Raw genomic sequence first — 18,643 nt, forward strand, 5'->3', positions numbered from 1 at the left:
TGCATTAACCATTTTAGGTAGTGTGAATGTGTCTGTCTAGCCAAACAACAAAATTGCAACTAAATACTAAAGTCAAGGGCTGCCTGATTTACGGTAAAGCTGCCCTATGCCATTGTTGAATATCTTCCTGGTTTTAAACACTTAATTAGAACACCCACCCGGCATTGCCAAGAAATGGAAAAGAAACTAAACAGACAGTGGAAAACACATGCACTAAAGTAGCAGTTTGCAAACTTCTTAAGCTGAGCCCCCCTCCCCCCTTTGAGTTACAATTTTTGGTTGTGTATGCCCCCCCAGATAAAAATAGACACATACAAAGGATGCTTGATAGCCCACCCGTAAACCTAACAGAGACTTTAACACAATTTAATTACCTACATCTGTAAGTTTCATATACACAGATACTCACAAATGGCACACCTGAAGTTTGCAGTGTACTGCTTCTATGTTGAATACCTGTCCCTCCCCCCTTGGGTGTTCAGGGTGGGGGAAGATGCATGTGAAGGTCACTAGGGGCAGAGCCAGTACTGGGCACGGAGACTGCCGGGAGTGGAAATTAGCATGGCCACAGCAGATGTTGACACTGATCCAGTGGCGTTGGAACAATTTGTATGGTGGGGATGCTGAAAGCCATTGAACAAAACTGCAAACCCTGTACATGATGGAAACCATTTCAAGCCAGGGGGTTCTGCCAGACCCCTAGTTCCAGCTCTAGGTTGCCCACTGAGGTGAGTCGGGGGTGGAAGTGTCACTCCCTCCCTGCCCCCCCGGGGGCTAGCACAGGCCCTGCCATGCAGGGCTGGCATGAGCCATGGCTTTGCTGCTCCCCCCTCCCCCCCAGGCTCCCCTGGGGGTGTACACCCTGCAGCTTGAAAACCTCTGCACTAAAGCAGTATCTCGAGCTATTACGCTCCCTTTTCTGGGACTGTAGCGAACTGTTAGCAGAAAATATCCCAGTAGAGGAGCTCCTGTGGAGGGTGGTGCTGCACCTGAGAGCAAAGCAAGGCCAGCTTCAAAAGACAGACAACGTGACAAGACTGGGCCCCGAAAACCTTCCTCTCCTCCTGCTGGGACTGAAACCAGGGAGTAAAGAGTTAACACTGTGGCAGGGGTCCCTTTACCAGGAAAGACAGGAGGAGCAGTTCCCATCGTCTTCAGCTTGACTGAAGCCACTCCCCGCCCCCCCTCCCATGTCTCTGCTTCATTGTGTCCAGAGCTGGGGGGCAGGGGCTGCAGGGGAAGCCTGGGCACATAAGAGGGAAAAGCTTTTCCAGCCGCAAAGGAAAGCAGCGTGGCTCTCCCTGGTAGCCACCCTCCTCCGCCCGCGTCTATTTGGAGCCACGTTATCTCATTCCCGCAGGCGCGACGCGTTTAGCCACTTGGGACAGGGCGTGGGGGGCGGAAGGGCACGGAGTGGGGTGCCGCGTCCTCCTTGGTGAGAGGCGAGCAGAAAACGGGGCAGCGTAAAGAAGCGCGGAGGGAAACGCCGCCTAATACCAACAACACACACAGTGCAAGACAGCCGCGGGCCAGGAAGCCGCATTGGTTGGAGAGGGAGAGCGGGGGAAGCCGCCAGGCGTGCTCCTGGCCAGCAGGGAGGCGGGGCCGGCCGGGGGCTGCTCTGTCACCCTATTAATAGCGGCGTCCGGAGACAGCGCCGCTGGCCAGAGCCGCGGGGACGATGGAGGGAGACGGGAACGCCAAGGGGAGCCTGCCCGGGAAGCGCAGCCTCAGCCACGCAGCGGAGCAGCAGGCGGCGGCTGTGCCCATGATCCCAGCCATGGAGCTCGCCCAGGAGCCGGAGAAAGCAGCGCTTAGAGGCAAAAGCAAGAACCCCAACACCTATACAGTGCTCTCCCTGGTAAGAGGCGAGCGAGGTGCTAGGGGCTGTGGGACAGGTGCCTCTAGAGGGCCGGGTCCCGCTGCTCTGCAGAGGGAGCCATGAATAGCCACAGGTAGGACTTTAGTCCCCTGCTGCAGCTTCCCGCTGCTCCCCTGCTACACTGGCCATAAGGAGCAGGGCAGCCCCGTTTAGTGGTTACAAAGGTCCCCCGGTGAGGGCTGAAATTCTGCAGAGGAATAAAAAAGCTTGCTGCTGAGCAACCTCCGCTCCTCTGTCTTTGATTCAGCACCATTTCCCCCCTCTGGAGGGCGTACGGGGAACTAGCAATTAAACCATAACATTAAAGAACACATAACGAGGTGGTGCTTTAATGTGCATGGCTGATGTAGCCAGTGTGGGTAAGTTAGATCTACCCAGGCAGAAATGCCAAGTGCCTCACTTTATCTTGCATTCATTTAACTCTGGATTGAAAAACATCTTGTGCGAAGGGCTTTGCCATGTGCTTCAACGGGGAATTTTAAAAAAAACCTTCTGTCACAAGCTGAGATCCTTGTAGTCGGAGAACAGGAGGCTGAGCCATGAACTGGGGTTCTAATAGTTGCTCTACTCATTGCCTGGCTTTAGGGGAGTCAGTCAGAGCTCTCCAGGTCCAACCGGGAAATTGACCCATTGTTGACAATGGTTGTCTGCGGTGGGTCATCCTGTTCTGTAAACGGTTCAACTGTTGGGAGGCACAGAACAGTTTTCAGTACTACCGACTCTTCAAGAACACTCCGAGTGGTAGTGCTGAAAACAGTTTCATCCTGCCTCGATTAGCAATTCAGAGAGTGTTACACAGTTCTGTCAGAAATTATTTTATCTTCTATTTTTATACGTAATAGCCTATCTGAAAGAGATTCCCCCCCCCCATCTATTTTCCCTGTTGCATTTAATAGCACTCATTTTCACTGCTTCCTCTCTGAACTCGGTTGGTTTTTCCCTGTTGTGGGTGTTTGGCAATGCAACCTGGGAGAGGAAAATAGACAAAACTGTGACTGAAAAATTTGTAGTGTACCAGAAGGTGCAGTACCAGGAACTACTTTTAAATTAATTTTTGAAGTTATGTCAATTAGAAGTTTATGGTGTCCCTTGAAACCATTTTCAGTCCTGTTTCAAGGAGACCCACTGCTGAGAGTGGTTGTTAGTAATGCGTCAGTTCCCTAGTACAGTTGCATCTCCCCTGTTCTCATTTTTGCCATCTGTACAATGAAGATGATAATAACATTCATACCTAACAGGGTTGTTATGAGGCTAAAATGATTAATGTATATAAAGAGCTTTGGCATCCTTGGGAGGAAGGCACTATAGAAATACAAAATATTGCTTTTGCTTGTGTGTGCATAAGCAGTAATTTTTAAGTACAGTATGTTAAGGCCTACAGCTTTGAGGTACCTTTTCAAATATATATATGAACTTGCACCCTGTTTGATAATTAGTGCTAACATACAAACACTGCTGACACTTTAAAATGAACTGTGTGCCACCTCACAATTGCCTTTAAAAATCTTTAGCTGTTAGCTGTACATTGATCATATGCATACCTGTCTGATGTGTGAACTGTGCATAATCACTTGTGAGGCTTTTTAAGTCTTGTTGTAGGTACTGTAATTATATTATATGCTAAATTCACCCAAGAGTTTTGGGCAGTTTTTTCTGCTGTAGAACTTACTGGCAACCCCACTGGTGAAAAGCCTTCTCTGTGTGTGTGTGTGTGTGTGTGTGATGGAGGGGGGAAGGAGGTGTGGCATTGGAAGGTGGTTACAGCCATACTCTGGGGTTAACTATAGAAGGTCAGCACAGCCCCAAAATTGCTTGGTGCTTGCTGGAAAGGGCTGATGGTGAAAACTTGGCTCACTTTTTCAAGGCACCTGATTCAAAGCAGGGACTTGAACCTAGCTCTCCCACATTCCATGTGCATATCCTAACCACCAGCTTGTCGCATATGTTGGGGTGTGTGGGTGTCCTCTCACTCTGTTCTGACTCCTGTTCAATCTATTCCACTTTACATTAATAATTTAAATATTAATTGGTCCAGAGAACAAGACACTGACTGTGTACTCCAGTGGTTATGGCATTCACCTAGAACAGAGGTTCTCAAACTGTGGTCCGTGGACCACCAGTGGTCCGCGAGCTCCATTCACGTGGTCCACGGATAGTTCCATCTAAGGTGCATGCCTGGGTGGCCGCACACAAGAGAATGATGGGCCACCCACCTAGATTAGTGGAGCTGCGCAGTCGTGGCTCCACTAATTAGGTGCCTGGACCCTGGAGAAGATGCACATGTAAGGTGAGGTGGTGGCTTGGGGGAAATACGGGGTAAGTAGGAGGGGGCAGTGGGGTGAGAAGAAGGGGTGGGGGGACATGCAGGCCTGTGGCGGCCAGAGAAAGAGGCGACTTTTCCTAGCTCCAGGGCTGCAGCTGCCAGGGAGAGACAGCCCTCCTTCCCAGCCCCAGCTCGGGGGCTGCTGTGGCAGGGGCGAGACCCCCCCCCCCTCCTTCCCAGCCTCAGCTCGGGGGCTGCTGTGGCAGGGGCGAGACCCCCCCTCCTCCTTCCCAGCCTCAGCTCGGGGGCTGCTGTGGCAGGGGCGAGACCCCCCCCGCCCCCCTTCCCAGCCCAGCTCGGGGGCTGCTGCGGCAGGGGAAAGAGGGCACATCCATTGCATTAGAAAGGTAAGACTACTGATAATAAAATATGAGTTGTGTGCTTTTATTTGTAGTACAAAATAATATTAATTATTATTAAGGTTTTTTTTATATAGTGCTTTTATCCAAAGCGCTTTGCAATAGTTAGCTAACGGTACAAACAACATTTGGAAAGATCATTAAGTGGTCCCAGATGAAGACCCTGCTCTCAATCAGGTAGGTCTAACTTGTGTGATACTGGCTATTGTATTATCTATTTTTGGTTTTTTTCATAGAAACATTTCATAACATTTCTGTTCTGTCCTAATGCCGAATGGGAACATTTTTGATATCTCAACATTTTTCATGGAATGGGAAAACTTTCCCACCCAGTTCTATGCTTACGAGCTTTAGTGAACAAGGATGGACTTAAACATGCTTGAAGGTAACATGTGCTTAAGTGCTCTGCTAAATCAGAGCCCTATTTGCTCAACCAGTGTTTTCCCTCAGACTTGTCACAGTATTCATCCCTCACTGAGGATTACATACATAGAGAGTCTGAAATTTTAAATGAAGCATTTTTGAGTAATCCAAGCACAACTAAAATTTTGGTTTTTTTTTAAATCTCTTTAAAAATATGACTTGCCCTTCACGTTTGCTGCTGTTGCTGACACTCTGATAACTCAGAATAGTCACACACAATTTACAAAACTTTCCAAAAAAATGAGGGTGATGTTAGACTGATAAAAAGCATGAGTATTTGTAGCCAAAGGGTCCTGAAAAGTGGTGTTAGAAATGAAAGTCTCTCCCTTAAACATGGCTATAATGGAGAGATTGTGTCTCTCCAGTGCTTTTAGGGAGAATATTTCTAGTTGTAGATGTAACAATATGTGCAATGATTTCATACCCAGCTGTGCTAGGATTTTTATAAATACTGAACAATGCATTTGATTCAGGACTGATGATCAGAGAGCACTTGCATTAAGGTTTTCGCTTCTTCAGAAAGCAACAGGTCTCATTTACATTCTCCTCTCTCTAGCTTCAGGTTACTCCCACAGATGTCAATGGGAGTTGTGCATACATAGGGCATCATGTGGCTTGCCCCAGTCACAAGGGTGCAAGGCCCAAATTACAGAAGAACTGCATAGCTTCTGTGTGGAGGGGAACAGGCTATGGGGACTCTACCTGTGGGGTTGGGGTGGTGGTTTCACAAGCCCTTATAAGATGCAGAGCAGTACTTAGCAAAGGCACGCCATACAGGAACGTACAGTGGCTGATGGAGGTTTGTGGACAGAACAAAAAGTGGTGTGGAGTTACACCTCCGTGAACTGGGACTGTATTTGGTTCATTGACTATAAATGTGGGGAGTTCTGTGCTTTGGATGAAAAATATCTCACATGGACCATCCATGTGAACCTGAGTCAGAAATGGTCTTTAGCATAAATAGAGGGCCAGATCCTTGGCTGGTGTGAATTGATGTATTCTATTGACTTCTGTGGATGTATGTCAGTTTTCTCTAGTTGAAGATCTGGCCCAAAGAGTGAAAAAGTTGTTGACTAGTGGCCAGATCATTCTCTCCACTAATGGACTCAGAGGACTCGGATCAGGGTGGAGGGGGAAAAAATGGGGAGAGACACACTTCTGTGGCATTGTTCCCCTTCCCACCCATTGGTGAAAATCAAGTCTCCATGCTTTTTATTGATCTGTCACCTGCCTTTGATACCATTGATTATGAGTTGTTGTTGACTTGCCTGCACACCCTGATCAGGCTGCTCTTCAGTGGCTTCAGAGAGATCTCCGTGGGTAATTGTGGGCAATTGCTCCTCTTCCCAAAAAGCTCTCAAGTGTGGTGTGCCACAGGGTGCCATTCTGTCACCTTCCTCCTGAAATAGAATTATTCTACTTAACTGCCAGGGGGCAAATTTGTCACGTACACATGGGAGATAGAAGAAGGGCAACATGCAGCGTCAGCTATATCTTAACTCAGGAAGTTCCTTTGAGAGGAAATGTAGCCAAACTCCAAACCTGGAGACAATGGAACTTTCTGTGCCTACGTCCTGTAGATAACTAACTGCTTGGTTTGCAAAATAACACAAGGTGGGAGCAAGTAGATGAACAATAAGGGGTCATAAGAGGGGCAGATACATGTAGCTTGCTAATTATGTATGGTAATGATAGCAAATTTTGGCCAATCATAGAGCGATAGATTATCATAGTCAACTGCATATAATGCTTTGGTGTAAGTGTTTTCTTTGTTCTTGCTGACTTATGAGCTCGAACCCAATTGCAATTGAAATAAACTGATCGCCCCTCCCGGGGCTCCTTGCTTAATTAGCTGTGTCCGTCTCTCCTTATTCCTCAGCTGGAACGGACAGGAATTTCTATGACACTCCTGAGTCCTGTACAACATGTATATGGGCCATTAATAAGGTTAATAAGACATGAGGTTTGTGTCTTCAGTTTGCTGATGATACCCAACTGTATGTCTCAGTCTCCACCAACTCAGATGATGTGCCTCAGTCAGTGTCTACCAGGATGAGGGGTGAGCTGGCTGAGGCTCAATCCTGACAAGAATTAAGTGATAATGGTGCTTTGAGGGAAACAGATTGAAGAGATGGCAGAAATAATAGCCTCTTTGAGGGAGTTCATCTACCATTAGTGAGCAGGGCTGGAAACTTCGTGGACTCTAGACCACTAGCTACTATTTGATGATCATACTGCAGCAGTAATCCAGTCAGCTTTTTGCCACCTATGTCTGGGTAGGTGGCTGCAGCCTTTCATTTAGGATGCAGACCTTGCCATTGTTACCTCAAAATTAAACTATTGCAATGTGCTCTACATGGGGCTGCATCTTAAAAACATTTGGCGATTGAAACTAGTACAGACTGTGGTGGCTTGCTTACTAAGGGCGTTTTGCTGGGAGCACATGATATCAACTCTCAACCTTTACTAGCTGCCTGTTGGTCTCTGGGTTTAGGGGGTTGGTTATGACCTATAAAGCTCTCAGTGGCCTCAAACCGGCTAGCCTAAAGGATTACCTCTCTTCCCATACCATACTGACACAGCTCAGGTCAGCATAGAACAAGTTGGATCTCTCTCATTAAAACAGAGTAGGTGGCAGCATGCTCTCTGTGAAGGATCTGGCACTCCGGAACTTGCTTCCTCCCGCCATGGTCCAAAGTAGCTCAAATCTGGTGACCTTCTGGGCATGATGCAAAACATACCTCTTTGCTAGGGAATTTGCAGAGGGCCAAGGGTGTGCTTCCCAGGACGATGAAGGGTGGAAAAGAGGTGTGTGTGTGTGTTGCTGTTGGGGTTTTGTTGGAATACTAAATGTGTAGGTTGCTTAGAATCTTGTATAGGCATCCTTTTTAATTATTATTTAAATCAAATTAAATAAATATCACACAGAAGACCTTCCATGAGAACCCGGTGGGGAAGGGAAGGAGTTGGGGATTGCTAGGTCTTCCCCTAGAAATCCATGAAAAAACATATGTAACCTAGTGTTAAGATTATGCTGTCAGGTTGATTATTTTCTTTCCCCCACTGCAATTGGGGATGCACTGGGGGTCACAACAAAAGGAGGTGTACATGGGAGGTTACTGTGACTGGGTGAGCCAGGAAGCAGCACAGGGGCTCCAAAGAAATGTCCTTGGCCTCTCACAGAGCACCTGAGTTTGGGTAGATCTTTGGACTGAGTTCTAATTCTGTGGGGAAGCCTCTCCAAGGAGGATGATCACACAGAAACCGAAGACCAAACTATGGATTTTCCAGTCCTGCACTTAAAACCGACCTACACAATGTGTCTTGGTACTTAATAATTTAGAAGTAAGAAAAAAAACGATTGTGAGGAGTCACATTGGGTTTGAGCCAAAAGTCCACTGAAATCATTGGGAATTCTCCTCTCTCTAGCTACTGCCATTGATTTCAGTGGGCTTTGAATTATGTCCTTGTGGTATAATTGTCAGTTCTGCTCCAGTAGCTCTGATTAGAAGATTCAACAAAAGCAACCCAGAGGCAGTGTGATACAACGTTTAGGGGACAGGGCTGGGACTCAGGAGACCTGGATTCTATTTTTGGCTCTGCCACTGACCTCCTGTGTGATCCAAGGAATGGAAAACCTACCTTATGGGAGGAGACTCAAAGAGCTTGGCTTGTTCAGGCTAACCAAAAGAAGGCTATGGGGAGATACAATTGCTCTCTATAAATACATCAGAGGGATAAATACCAGGGAGGGAGAGGAGTTACTTAAATTAAACACCAATATGGACACAAGAACAAATGGATATAAACTGGCCATCAAGTTTAGGCTCAAAATTAGATGAAGGTTTCTAGCCATCAGAGGAGTGAAGTTCTGGAACATCCTTCCAAGGGGAGCAGTCGGGGCAAAAAACCTGACTGGCTTTAGGACTGAGCGTGATAAGTTTATGGAGGTAATGGTATGATGGGACTGCCTACGATGGCACGTGGCCCATCAGCGACTGCCAGGAGCAAAAATCCCCAACTGCTGGAGATGGGACACTAGATGGGGAGAGCTCTGAGTTACTACAGAGAATTCTTTCCCAGGTATTTGCCTGATGGGTCTTGCCCACATGCTCAGAGTCTAACTGATTGCCATATTTGGGGTCGAGAAGGAATTTTCCCCCAGGTCAGATTGGCTGAGACCCTGGGGATTTTTTTGCCTTCCTCTATAGCAGTGGTTTCCAAACTTGTTCCGCCGCTTGTGCAGGGAAAGCCCCTGGCGGGCCGGGCCGGGCTGGTTTGTTTACCTGCTGCGTCCGCAGGTTTGGCCGATCGCGGCTCCCAGTGGCCGCAGTTTGCTGCTGCAGGCCAATGGGAGCTGCTGGAAGTGGCAGCCAGTACGTCCCTTGGTCCGCGCCGCTTCCAGCAGCTCCCATTGGCCTGGAGCAGCGAACCGTGGCCACTGGGGAGCCGCGATTGGCCAAACCTGCGGACACGGCAGGTAAACAAACCAGCCCGGCCCGCCAGGGGCTTTCCCTGCACAAGCGGCGGAACAAGTTTGGGAACCACTGCTCTACAGCAAGAGTCACGGGTCACTTGCAGATTTAAACTACTGTAAATAGTGAATTCTAACTTGAAGTCTTTAAATCATGATTTGAAGACATCAGTCACTCAGCCAGAGGTTAGGGTTCTGTTACAGGAGTGGGTGAAGTTCTGTGGTCTGCAGTGTACAGGAGGTCGGACTAGATGATCACAATGATCCCTTCTGACTTTATGAGTGAGTCTATGAATCTTGGGCAAGTCACTTCCCCTCTGAGAATCTGTTTCCACTCCTGTCCTTTGTCTGTCTTGTCTTTTTTGACTGTAAGATCTTTGGGACAAGGACACTCATACTATGGGTTTGTACAGTGCCTAGCACAATGGGCCCCTGCTTTCCGGTGGGGCTTTCAGGGGCTACTTCAATACAATACATAATAATAATAGTAATGTTGTTGATGTCCACAAAATTTCTAAAGGATGTCCCTGAAAAGTAATAAGTAGACAAAACAGAAGGTCAGAGTAACTAATGCTGGGATACCAAATGGAGTTTAAAATTGCTATTTCAGACTACCCATTAAAGCTCCATGATATGCTGAATTTTGAAATTCTATGTGCTCTTATTGGGGGGGGGGGGGGTCTCAGTTAAAAATATTGCTGGTCTTCCTGAAGTATTCTTTTATTTTGCAAGTAAGGTGAATAGCAATATGTCAGAACAAGGACATTATGTAATAATTTTTTTGCCTTTGTTTTTGCAACATTACAACTTTCCTGCTTCAACAATAATTTTATGTTTGAATTTTAAAGGTGTTCATTTTTTTTATTGTAAAAAAATAAATAAAAAGTACCAGTTTCAAATTGAATGGGTCTGCCGATTCCTTTTTTATTATATCCCCCAACATGTCTACGTACACTGTTACCTACTCTATTTAATTAAAATGAGAAAATCTTAACTTTTTTAGGAGTTTTAAGAACACAGTCACTTTTGATTTTGTTTTTCTGGTAATCTCATTTTCCAAAGGTGGCTTTGAATATAACACAGCCTATAGAATTTGTTTTAGCTCCTCATTAAGCTTATAGAAATCGTGTGTGTGGTGTACAATTTCTATACTTTTGGATCAGAAGGTGTGTGTGTGTGGTGGGTATTGGAGTTGGGTGTTGGAGTGACAAGAAGTTAAGGAGTAATCTTTCTCCTTCAGAGCAGGGAAAATCTAGGAAAGCTAATTGTTCCTCTAAGTTATGACCCTTTTTAGCTCTATTTATTTTTCAGTTTTTACTTGCTCAAATGAAATAGCTATTCCCACATATCTGATGGTAGAGGGCAAGTACTGATGCAAAGTTGAAACATTATTTGAAGGAGTACTGCTTGGAGCTGAGGCTTTGTTTATATTTAGAAAGTTGATTGGTTCATTGGATAGGGTATTAGTCTGGGTTCCGTTTCCTGCTCTGCCACAGCCTTCATGTATGACTGTGGGAAAATTAGTCACTTAGTCTCTCTGGGTATGTCTACACTGCAGTAAAAGATTCATGGCACAGCAATGGCTGGCCCAGGTCAGCTGACGACCCAGGCTCATAGGGTTTTAAAATTGCAGTGTAGACATTCAGGCTTGGGCTGGAGCCTGGGCTCTGACACCCTGTGAGGTGGGAGGGTCTCAGAGGCCAGGCTTTAGCCCAAGCCTGAACGTTTACACTGCTATTTTTGGCCCTGCAGCTGGAGCCCTGTGAGCCGGAGTAAGCTGACCAGCTGACCCGGGCTCTGAGACTTGGTGCGGCTGTTTTTTTGTCTCAGTTTAGGCATATCCACTGTGTCTCAGTTATTTATCTGTAAAATTGGGGCAATAGACATTTTCTATCTCAAAGGGGTGTTGTGAGGCTCTCAGATACCAGAGTAATGGGGTCCATATAAATATTTTGGGTTGCTATACCTGCATTAGGGGTTATAATTAGATACACTGCTGCAACTTTTCCAATATAGATGAGGTCTGAAAGAGATAAAAATCTAGTTCATGCAAGGCTTACTTCTGATTTATTGCTGAGTCAAATTCTTCCTTGGAGTAACTCTACTGACATCAGTGGAAACACATAAGGGGTGAATTGTTCCAGTTTGTTTTGCCATGGAAGCTGGATATCAGCTGAACTAGGTAAAAATTACAGAGAATGACAATATAGTTGTGGGAGCAGGCTCAAAATTCTTCCAGGTTTTTCAAAACTTTACTGTTGACTTGCCACTAGCCATCAGTATGTGCTCCAAATAAACAATATGGGTGAATTAAATGGGAGTATTAACATTAACTTCAATGGGGCTAGGACATCTCTCCATATTTTTACATAGGCTTTCCTAGCTAGATATCATAAATTAGGATATCAGGCCAGTTCCAAGTTAGTGTGTTTAACATTTTGAACATATAAAGCACTATATAAGCATTATTATTATGGTTACAAATAGGTTGGGTGAACTTTACAAAGTAACTTTTGTGAACATTAGTTCAAATAAAGAATGCAAAATTCAATGGCATTTCCAGTCTCTCTGTGGACATTCAGATGAGCTGCCAGACAAAATGTCACAAATATTAATGCAAATACATATTTATAGTAACTCCTCGCTTAACATTGTAGTTACGTTCCTGAAAAATGCTACTTTAAGCAAAACAATGTTAAGCAAATCCAATTTCCCCATAAGAAGTAAGGTAAATGGGGTTAGGTTCCAGGGAAACTTTTTTACATATATACACACATACTATATACAGTATAAGTTTTAAACAAACAATTTAATACTGTACACAGCAATGATGATTGTGAAGCTTGGTTGAGGTGGTGGAGCAAGAGGGTGGGATATTTCCTAGGGAATGCCTTGCTGCTAAATGATGAACTAACACTCGGCTGAACTGTCAAGGGTTAACACATTGTTGTTAATGTAGCCTCATGCTCTACAAGGCAGCACAAATGGAGGGACGGGAGACAGCATGGCAGAGAGAGACAGACACACACACCCTGTGTGTGAGAGAGACACGCATTGCCCCTTTAAGCATGCTGACCCCACTCTAAGTACACCGCCTTTTTAAGTAGATCAGCAAGTTGAGACAGCAGCTGCTGCCAGCAAGTTTCCTCCATCCTGAGCCCTGTCCTGTGTGTCGTCCCCCCCTCGCCCCCTGCTCTGTGGAGATCCGGTAAAGGAGCTGGGGGGGATGGCAGGAGGGGAAGGGAGGGGGACACCCTGACATTAGCACCCTTCTTCCCTCTTTCCCTCTCCCCCTCCCCCCGCACAGCAAGCAGGAGGCTCCCGGGAGCAGCTCCAAGGCAGAGGATAGGCACAGCACATGGCAGTGGGGGGAGGGACACCTGAACTGCTGGCAATTGATAGCCTGCTGGGTGGCTGCCTCACAGGGAACTTAGGGGAGCTGATGGGGGGCTGCCGGCCCACCCTGGTTCCAAGCGCCCACCAGCTAGCTTCAACCGGCTGCTCTTTCTGCAAGCAGTGGACAAAGCAGGCGGCTGCCAAACAGCGTTATAAGGGTGCATTGTGCAACTTTAAACGAGCTTGTTCTCTAATTGATCAGCAACGTAACAACGTTAACCGGGGCGACATTAAGTGAGGAGTTACTGTACATAATTTTATGCTGGAAATTCATGTAGCAATCTTAGGCCTGGTCTACACTACCCGCCGGAATCGGCGGGTAGAAATCGACCTCTCGGGGATCGATTTATCGCGTCCCGTCAGGACGCGACAATCGATCCCCGAAACGACGCTCTTACTCCACCAGCGAAGGTGGTAGTAAGAGCCGTCGACGGGAAGCCGCGGAGGTCGATTTTGCCGCCGTCCTCACAGCGGGGTAAGTCGGCTGCGATACGCCGAATTCAGCTATGCTATTCGTGTAGCTGAATTTGCGTATCTTAAATCGACCCCCCCCTGTAGTGTAGATGATAGTGATAAAACTGCCTGTGTTTTGTCCATATTAAAACTCCTATAATTCTTACTGTCAGTGGAGCTGCACTGGTGTTAGAAATGGTGGGAAATTTTAGGAAAAAATGACTAATGTAGAGAAGACTCTTTTGCCACAGAGCACTGTTTTACCATCTGAGTCATTGGCCTAACTGTATAAACTCTTTGAGAGAGGCAAAATAGGTGAGGTAATATCTTTCTTGGACCAGCTTCTGTCCGTGGAAAGTTCAAGCTTTCGAGATACACAGAGCTCTTATTCAGGTCTGGGGAAGGAAGCTGAGTGTCTGAGCTAAAAATAAGTTGGGACAGATTCAGGGTGGATTTGATTTGAATCATGATTTAAATCACTAGTCAGGAAAACTTGATTTAATCGTGGATTTCTACATAAAAGTGCATTCTTGTTGGTTGTTATAACCTTAATACATATTCTTCACAACTCAGAGATAGATGTAGGTTTCATTTTTAGAAGGTACACACTATACATTTTTAAAGTGATTTATTTTGAAAACTTTTCAGATTAGTTTTACAGCTATATCAGAAAACGAATGTTTGGTTATTTCATTTACCAAAGGTAATTGAAGCAGATATTTATGAAGTCACTGGGAGGTAAACTATCTCCAATTCAACAGGTTAATCATTAATATTTGGAGGATTTTCTTGCCATGCTGCATTAGGAGGAGAACATCACTGGACAGACATTTAAATTGTTTTATTTAACTAAAACAACAACGTTATGTATTCTGGATTTTTTTCTTCAACAGCAAACATAATATTTTAACAAAACAAGCATATGAATTTTTGAATTTAGTTAAACATTCAAGTTTTTTAAAATCAGGTTTGTTTTTGTTAAAATTGTTTTTAACTAAAATAGTTAAATGGAATATTTTTTAAAAAACAAAACAAAAATTAAATTGACTGTCAGCCAGGTCAACATGAGAAACTTAATATTGATTTCTGCAGCTAACTCAGTCGTCTTCACCTTCATTTTCCTGTTTGTTCATAATCTGGAAAAGAAAAACAAGCTTTCATGCTTTTTCAGGTCCCAAACATTTTCTCAATTCGCAACGAATTAGCCCAAAGGAAGAAAATATTCTACACCGGCAGAAGAAGCTCCTGCTGTTAAAAGTAATATTATCACTTCAACAGTCTCTCAATCCAACTGCTTACATGACTTCCACCAGTTCACTGGTGTGACTTTCTTTAAAACATCATCAGCAAACATATATTTCTTGAATGGTTCACCCTTAGCTCTGAAGTTTATTATAGTTGGCATTATGGAGGGATGATTGCTGGCTGTCCATGTCATAGCCAACTCCTCTTCTTCGGCAGTTAAGGTTTGACCCTGGTACCGAGTATTGAGAATATTTGCAAGAAAATGAGCTGGAGATAGTGCTTGTCCCATTCGTTTTTTTTAATGCTTGTAATTTAACTCTGTCATTGCATATTACTCTTTTAAAGATCTGACTCAGTTCCTTCCAAATTTCAACAGCATCAGCAATAAAACAGCTATTTCCCTGCATTTTGTTCGAGGCTACAAAAATAGGTTTCAGGGTACTTGGCATGTGTTCAACATTTCTCTTAAGCCCAATGTTGAGACGTTTGGCTGTGACAGTGCCATCTATTTTTTCACAATTTTGTTCACAAACTATCATCAGATTAGGCCAGTTCTTAATATAGTGCTCAAAACAGTCCACTATTGAGTTCCATCCTGGGCCGGCTCTAACTTTTTTGCTGCCCCAAGCAGCAAAAAAAAGCGCCCCCCCCCCCGCCGAGCGCCGCACCACGCCCCCCCCCGCTGAGCGCCGCGCCGCCGGAGCCCGCCCCCCCCCGCCGAGCACTGCCGGAACACCCCCCCCCCCGAGCGCCGCGCCGCCGGAGCCCGCCCCCCCCCCCGCCGAGCACTGCCGGAACACCCCCCCCCCCGAGCGCCGCGCCCCGCGCCGCCCCCCCGCCAGGACCCCCCCGAGCGCCGAGCCCCGAGCCGCCCCCCCCGCCGAGCGCCCCCCCCCCTGCGCCGCCCCCGCGCCGCCCCCCCCGCCGAGAACCGCACCGCTGGAGCCCGCCCCCCCCCGCCGAGCACCGCCGGAACACCCCCCCCCGAGCGCCCCGCCCCCCCGCCGCCCCCCGTTCCGCCCCCCCCGCCGAGCGCCGCGCCGCCGGAGCCCGCCCCCCCCCCGCCGAGCGCTGCGCCGCCGGAGCGCCCCCCCCCCCCCCCGCGGAATGCTGCGCCACGCTCCTCCCGCCGCCCCTTACCAGGTGCCGCCCCAAGCATGTGCTTGGTTGCCTGGTGCCTGGAGCCGGCCCTGGTTCCATCGCACATCTTGTAGGAGAGTTAGCTTGGTTCCTCCCACTTTTTTCAGAGCAGCTTCTGCAAAGTGGTTGTTACGGAAGTATTTTGCAATTTCAACAATATTAGTCTTTATTTCTCTAACACTGAAGTCTTTGGCTAGGAGGTGCAGCAGATGAGCACTGCAACCGTATGTTATTAGCTTGGGACTCTCTTCTAAACAATTTCTTTTCATTTTGGATACATTTGCAGCATTGTCTGTGACCAAGCTGCTTACTAGACATTTGATATATTTTTTTCCACAGTTTTATAGCTTTTACTGCCACTACTTGTAAGTATTCTGCTGTGTGTGCATTTCCTGATGTATCAATTGTTTCTGTAAGGAAGAGATTCCCTTCTTCTGTTGTCACACAAGCACATACAACAGGATCATTGTGGACATTGCTCCACCCATCAAGACTCGGGTTAATAATTACCCTCTAGGCCTTTTGCACACTGCTCAATTTCTCTTTCATACACTTTATCCAGCAATTTGCCTGCGACATCGGTTCTGTTGGGTGGACTGTATCCTGGTCTTATTGACTGAACCATGTTAATGAAGTGTGGGTTCTCAATCATACAGAAAGGAGAGTTTGTTGCATAAACAAACCAGGCAATTTTTTCATCAATTACCTCTTTTTGTAATCTGCTGGTTCTTATCACAAACTTATCTAAGGTTGTTTCTGGATGATGGAGATTTTTTTTTCCTTTTTGCTACAGGTGATATACTGTGGCTATGTGACATACATGATGTGACTGTGAAACACTATGATTGGCAGATAACTCTGAAACTATAGAAAATGATAGTGATCTTGAAGGTGGAGAGTCTTCAGAATCCTGTATGTTGAGGATGGATTCTCCTAAACAAAATAAGTCAATGCAGTTATTTAATTATTATTACCATACTGCTCATTTAGTATTACTCATTGCATTCACTGACACTCAGTGCTACTTTAAAGGTGAAATTGTAAAAGGAAGATCTGCCTATTTCAGCTATTTATTTTTTATCACAACTGCATCTAAAATGATAGTACCATAGGGTAACAACTATATTTTTTGCTCAAACATGAGGATTCAAGAATAACCAGAAGGAAGACAGGCCGTCCTAAAGAAAGAAGTATGAAATAAAAAAGTTTACCAACCTGAAGATCCTGCATGTTCAGACATGTTCCTTTCATCATCTTCAACGTAGCTTCCTCCTGAGAAGGAAAACTTCTCATGATGTTGTTTCATTCAGGCAACCAGGCCTTGCATTTCTTTGTTGCACTGTTTGCATTTTGCATGGCATGCCTGTCTTACCCACAGGTAAAGGAACTTCATTAAAATATTCTCAAACTGGGTCTCTTTTATGGACTGCTGTCTGTATAGGTTTTCCCTTCTAGTGAGAGAATGGTATGGTAGATCTCAAATCAATGAAGGCTATACTCAGAAAGACCTCAAGACTTCTGGAATATGCTGCTCAAACAGTTTCACTTTTGTTTCTACTGCCTGTCCCTCCCTTCTCAAATTTATCTCCAGACTTCTTCTCCTTGTCCAATCTTCTATTCATTGAACTCTTGAAACTTTGCACTTTTAGAGAGAGGTAAGGGATTGACTCTGTGTACACAAATTTGCAGAGGGACAATAGAGTTGAGGTCTGTTATTTCTCACCTCTCTATATTATTTATTTGAAAACATTTTTGCTGTTAACAAGCATGTTATCTGTGGAGAGACAAATCCACAGTTTGAGAACTGCAAAACTAAGCATCTCTGATGGTATCTTCTAGACTGAGCACTGAGTCCCATTGGGTAGATAGAAAGATTAACCTAAATAATCTATACAGAAGCCCCTAATCGATGAACTATTAGGACTCATTTACAAAACTTTTTTTAAACATTACATGAATATATTGTCTCATATTATAGAATTAGAATTTATAATCCCTATTCCATGATGAGATATCTTTGAGCTATAATGTATCTTAATTAAAACTATATTTAGATAGGTTTTTTCCTCAAAAAGCATTTTATCAAAAGAATCCAATTTAAATAAATAAAAATCCGATTTAAAAAACAAAATCATTGACTTTTATCCACCCTGGACAGATTGTTGAGCAGAAGGGGAAACACAAGTTGGAGGTGGTCATTTGAAAGGAAGTGAGCAATTGGGGGTTAGATTGTTATGTATAAAGGGTTTGATGTGGGCAATTAAGGGTATCAGGCAGTGTGGTGTGTTGTAATGAGCCATGAAACCACTGTTTAAACTCTTTGAGTAAGGCCATGTCTACACTACCACTTTTGTCAGCAAAACTTATGTCACTCAGGGGTGTGAAAAAACACCCTCCTGAGCCATATAAGTTTCGTCCCCATATGTGGTAGTGTGCACAGTGTTATGTTGGTAAGAGAGCTTCTCCCGCCAACATAGCACTGCCTGTAGGGGTCTGTTTAATTATGTTGACGGGAGAGCCCTCTCCCGTTGGCATAGAGCAGCTACATGAGAGATCTTCCAGTGACGCAGCTGCATCAGTTCAGCTGTGCTGCTGTAAGATCTCTGGTTTATACCTTAATCAGAGAAATAGAAGGCAGGGGAAATGAGAGGGGTGGACAAGGTGGGTGAGGTAATATCTTTTATTGGGCCAACGAACTCCACAGATCTCTTCTTCAGCTCTTTAGGTGTACAAGTTTTATGATGTAATCATAAAAAACCAAGAGAAAAGCACAATAGCAGCATTTTAGAATGCCTCTTACATAGGGTTGCCAACAGTCCCTTATAACAAGGGACGTCCCCTATTTTTTCATCTCTGTGCAACAAGATCAGGAGTTGCTGAGCTTCAAAAAGCAGCAAGAAACACCCCAGTGAGTGTAGGTGAGTACTGTTTATTATTAATAAATACAA

At 45.3% G+C, this 18,643-nt stretch overlaps 1 protein-coding gene across 1 annotated transcript in view; it reads left to right on the forward strand.

The window, feature by feature from the left end:
* Positions 1-1,681: 1,681 nt before the first annotated feature.
* The window catches only part of ENPP1 (ectonucleotide pyrophosphatase/phosphodiesterase 1), a 76,469-nt gene continuing 59,507 nt past the window's right edge, over positions 1,682-18,643 (forward strand). Inside the window, exon 1 of the mRNA XM_065400339.1 lies at positions 1,682-1,861. Coding sequence (XP_065256411.1) covers positions 1,682-1,861 — 180 coding nt within the window. The remainder of the gene's footprint in view (positions 1,862-18,643) is intronic.

This window comes from Emys orbicularis, chromosome 3, assembly GCF_028017835.1.
Source record: "Emys orbicularis isolate rEmyOrb1 chromosome 3, rEmyOrb1.hap1, whole genome shotgun sequence".
Taxonomy (NCBI): Eukaryota; Metazoa; Chordata; order Testudines; family Emydidae; genus Emys; species Emys orbicularis.